Genomic DNA, 5,000 nt, shown 5'->3' on the forward strand with positions numbered 1-5,000 from the left:
TGACCCTCCGACAGCGCGGCTCTCCCTCAGCACTGACCCTCCGACAGTGCGGCGCTCCCTCAGCACTGACCCTCCGACAGTGCGGCTCTCCCTCAGCACTGACCCTCCGACAGTGCGGCTCTCCCTCAGTACTGACCCTCCGACAGTGCGGCGCTCCCTTGGTACTGAGCGTCCGACAGTGCGGTGCTCCCTCGGTACTGACCCTCCGACAGTGCGGCGCTCCCTAAGCACTGACCCTCCGACAGTGCGGCTCTCCCTCAGCACTGACCCTCTGACAGTGCGGCGCTCCCTCAGCACTGACCCTCCGACAGTGCGGCTCTCCCTCAGTACTGACCCTCCGACAGTGCGGCGCTCCCTCAGTACTGACCCTCCGACAGTGCGGCTCTCCCTCAGTACTGACCCTCCGACAGTGCGGCGCTCCCTCAGTACTGACCCTCCGACAGTGCGGCTCTCCCTCAGCACTGACCCTCCGACAGTGCGGCGCTCCCTCAGCACTGACCCTCCGACAGTGCGGCGCTCCCTCAGCACTGACCCTCCGACAGTGCGGCGCTCCCTCAGCACTGACCCTCCGACAGTGCGGCGCTCCCTTGGTACTGAGCGTCCGACAGTGCGGCGCTCCCTCGGTACTGACCCTCCGACAGTGCGGCGCTCCCTCAGTACTGACCCTCCGACAGTGCGGCGCTCCCTCAGCACTGACCCTCCGACAGTGCGGCTCTCCCTCAGTACTGGCCCTCCGACAGTGCGGCTCTCCCTCAGTAATGGCCCTCCGACAGTACGGCTCTCCCTCAGCACTGACCCTCCGACAGTGCGGCGCTCCCTCAGCACTGACCCTCCGACAGTGCGGCGCTCCCTCAGCACTGACCCTCCGACAGTGCGGCGCTCCCTCAGTACTGTCCCTCCGACAGTGCGGCGCTCCCTCAGCACTGACCCTCCGACAGTGCGGCGCTCCCTTGGTACTGAGCGTCCGACAGTGCGGCGCTCCCTCGGTACTGACCCTCCGACAGTGCGGCGCTCCCTAAGCACTGACCCTCCGACAGCGCGGCTCTCCCTCAGCACTGACCCTCCGACAGTGCGGCGCTCCCTCAGCACTGACCCTCCGACAGTGCGGCTCTCCCTCAGCACTGACCCTCCGACAGTGCGGCTCTCCCTCAGTACTGACCCTCCGACAGTGCGGCACTCCCTCAGTACTGACCCTCCGACAGTGCGGCGCTCCCTTGGTACTGAGCGTCCGACAGTGCGGCGCTCCCTCGGTACTGACCCTCCGACAGTGCGGCGCTCCCTAAGCACTGACCCTCCGACAGTGCGGCTCTCCCTCAGCACTGACCCTCTGACAGTGCGGCGCTCCCTCAGCACTGACCCTCCGACAGTGTGGCTCTCCCTCAGTACTGACCCTCCGACAGTGCGGCGCTCCCTCAGTACTGACCCTCCGACAGTGCGGCGCTCCCTCAGTACTGACCCTCCGACAGTGCGGCGCTCCCTCAGCACTGACCCTCCGACAGTGCGGCGCTCCCTCAGCACTGACCCTCCGACAGTGCGGCTCTCCCTCAGTACTGACCCTCCGACAGTGCGGCGCTCCCTCAGTACTGACCCTCCGACAGTGCGGCGCTCCCTCAGTACTGACCCTCCGACAGTGCGGCGCTCCCTCAGCACTGACCCTCCGACAGTGCGGCGCTCCCTCAGCACTGACCCTCCGACAGTGCGGCGCTCCCTCAGCACTGACCCTACCTGACATTTCCGGCCATCCACTGCCTCTAGGTTCTCCTCGAATTGCACTCCGATGTTGAAGTCCATGATGTAGTTTTTGAAGGTGGTTAGTGTCTTTATAACCATGTGATCACCATCGTGGAGGATATCCTTCTCCGGGTGTAACAGGCCCACGATTTTCCTCAGAGGCAATATAATATCTGCGGAGGGAGAGAAAGAGAGAGGGAGAGACCAGTGGCTTTTCACTCTTTCCCCCTGTCTCCCCCATTCCCCTCTCTCTCCCCCAATCCTTTCTCTCTCTCTCCGTCCATCCTCTCTCACTCTCTCTCCATCCTTCCTATCTCTCTCCCCCATCTCCCCACTCCTCTCTCCCCCAATCCTTCTCTCTCTCTCCATCCATCCTCTCTCTCTCTCCCCCAACCTCCCCCCGTCTCCCCACTCCTCTCTACCCCAATCCTCTCTCTCTCTCTCTCCATCCATCCTCTCTCTCTCTCCATCCATCCTCTCTCTCTCTCCCCCAACCTCCCCCCGTCTCCCCACTCCTCTCTACCCCAATCCTCTCTCTCTCTATCCATCCATCCTCTCTCTCTCTCTCCATCCATCCTCTCTCTCTCTATCCATCCTCCCTCTCTCTCTTCCCAACCTCCCCTCTCCCCACTCCTCTCTACCCCAATCCTCTCTCTCTCTATCCATCCATCCTCTCTCTCTCTCCCCCAACCTCCCCCCGTCTCCCCACTCCTCTCTACCCCAATCCTCTCTCTCTCTATCCATCCATCCTCTCTCTCTCTCTCCATCCATCCTCTCTCTCTCTATCCATCCATCCTCTCTCTCTCTCCCAACCTCCCCCTCTCCCCACTCCTCTCTACCCCAATCCTCTCTCTCTCTCTCCATTCTTCCTCTCTCTCTCTCCCCCAACTTCCCCCCGTCTCCCCACTCCTCTCTACCCCAATCCTTTCTCTCTCTATCCATCCTCTCTCTCTCTCTCCATCCATCCTCTCTCTCTCCATCTATCCTCTCTCTCTCCATCCATCCTCACTCCCAACCCCCCCCCTCCCCATTCCTCTCTACCCAATCCTCTCTCTCTCTATCCATCCATCCTCTCTCTCTCTCGCCCAACCTCCCCCTCTCCCCCACTCCTCTCTACCCCAATCCTCTCTCTCTCTATCCATCCATCCTCTCTCTCTCGCCCAACCTCCCCCCGTCTCCCCTCTCCCTCTACCCCAATCCTATCTCTCTCTCTCTCCATCCATCCTCTCTCTCTCTCTCCATTCTTCCTCTCTCTCTCTCCCCCAACTTCCCCCCGTCTCCCCATTCCTCTCTACCCCAATCCTTTCTCTCTCTCTCTATCCATCCTCTCTCTCTCTCTCCATCCATCCTCTCTCTCTCCATCCATCCTCTCTCTCTCCATCCATCCTCACTCCCAACCTCCCCCCTCCCCATTCCTCTCTACCCCAATCCTTTCCCTCTCTCTCCATCCATCCTCTCTCTCTCCCAACCTCCCCCCATCTCCCCACTCCTCTCTCCCCCAATCCTTTCTCTCTCTCTCCATCCATCCTCTCTCTCTCTCCCCCAACCTCCCCCCCGTCTCCCCACACTCCTCTCTACCCCAATCCTCTCTCTCTCTCTCTCCATCCATCCTCTCTCTCTCTCTCCATCCATCCTCTCTCTCTCTCCCCCAACCTCCCCCTCTCCCCACTCCTCTCTACCCCCAATCCTCTCTCTCTCTCTCCATCCATCCTCTCTCTCTCTCTCCATCCATCCTCTCTCTCTCTATCCATCCATCCTCTCTCTCTCTCCCAACCTCCCCCTCTCCCCACTCCTCTCTACCCCAATCCTCTCTCTCTCTCTCCATTCTTCCTCTCTCTCTCTCCCCCAACTTCCCCCCGTCTCCCCATTCCTCTCTACCCCAATCCTTCTCTCTCTCTCTCTATCCCATCCTCTCTCTCTCTCCATCCATCCTCTCTCTCTCCATCCATCCTCTCTCTCTCCATCCATCCTCACTCCCAACCTCCCCCTCCCCATTCCTCTCTACCCCAATCCTTTCCCTCTCTCTCCATCCATCCTCTCTCTCTCCCAACCTCCCCCCGTCTCCCCACTCCTCTCTACCCCAATCCTTTCTCTCTCTCTCCATCCATCCTCTCTCTCTCTCCCCCAACCTCCCCCCGTCTCCCCACTCCTCTCTACCCCAATCCTCTCTCTCTCTATCCATCCATTCTCTCTCTCTCTCCCCCAACCTCCCCGCCGTCTCCCCACTCCTCTCTACCCCAATCCTTTCTCTCTCTCTCCATCCATCCTCTCTCTCTCTCCTCCAACCTCCCCCCCGTCTCCCCACTCCTCACTACCCCAATCCTCTCTCTCTCTATCCATCCATCCTCTCTCTCTCTCCCCCAACCTCCCCCCTGTCTCCCCACTCCTCTCTACTCCAATCCTCTCTCTCTCTATCCATCCATCCTTGCTCGCTCTCCCCAACCTCTCCTCTCCCCATTCCTCTCTTCCCCAATCCTCTCTCTCTCTCTCTTCTCTCTCCATCCTCTCTCTCTCTCTTCCCACCATTCTCTCCCGCAATCCTCTCCCTCTCTCCCCTAATACCCCCCTCTCTTCCCCCACTCAGCTCGCCATCAATCCTCTCTCTCTCTTCCCCAACCCCCCTCACTCCCCATGACTCTCTCCCCAATCTTCTCTCTCTCCCCTCCATTCTCCCCTCAATCCTCTCCCTCTCTATCTCTCCCAATTCCCTCTCTCTCTCCCGCCTCCCTCCCTCTACCTCGGCCAATCCCTCTACCTCTCTCTCTCTCTCCGCCCCTACTCCCTCTCTACCCTAATCCCTCTCTCTCTCTCCCCCCCTCCCTCTCTCCCCCCCATTCCCTTTCTCTCTTTCTCCCCCTCCCTCTATCTCTCCAGTCCCTCTGTCTCTCCTCAATCCCCTCTCCCACTTCCCCCCCTCTCTCTCTCTCCCCCATTCCCTCTCTTCCCCCCTCCCTCTCCCTCCCCATTGCCTTTCTCTCCCCAGTTGCCCCTCCTCTCTCTCTTTCCCACCCATTCCCCCTCCCAATTGCCCTCTCCTCCTCTCCTCTGCACTCCTCTCCCTCTCTCCTCCCCCTTCCCTCTCCCTCTGTCTCTCTCTCTCTCTTTCTCTCTCTCTGCCACTCTCTCTTCTCTCTCTGTCTCCCTCTCTCTCACCCCTTCTCTTATCCCCTTCTCTCTCCACCACCCGCTCTTCTCTCTCTGTCTCTTTCTCTGTCTCTCTCTCTCTCTCTGACTCTCTCTCTCTCTCTCTGTCTCTCTCTCTCTCTCTG

General features: G+C 60.1%; 1 protein-coding gene across 1 annotated transcript in view; it reads right to left on the minus strand.

Annotated features, from left to right (window-relative positions):
* Window positions 1-1,720: 1,720 nt before the first annotated feature.
* Window positions 1,721-5,000, minus strand: part of LOC144675368 (retinol-binding protein 1-like) — a gene marked incomplete at its 3' end in the record, with an annotated part of 5,576 nt that continues 2,296 nt past the window's right edge. The window contains exon 2 of the mRNA XM_078536197.1: window positions 1,721-1,904. Within this exon, the coding sequence (XP_078392323.1) occupies window positions 1,721-1,904 (184 nt within the window). The remainder of the gene's footprint in view (window positions 1,905-5,000) is intronic.

The sequence above is a fragment of the Cetorhinus maximus genome, unplaced genomic scaffold (genome assembly GCF_964194155.1).
Source record: "Cetorhinus maximus unplaced genomic scaffold, sCetMax3.hap1.1 HAP1_SCAFFOLD_976, whole genome shotgun sequence".
In the NCBI taxonomy this organism is placed as follows: Eukaryota; Metazoa; Chordata; class Chondrichthyes; order Lamniformes; family Cetorhinidae; genus Cetorhinus; species Cetorhinus maximus.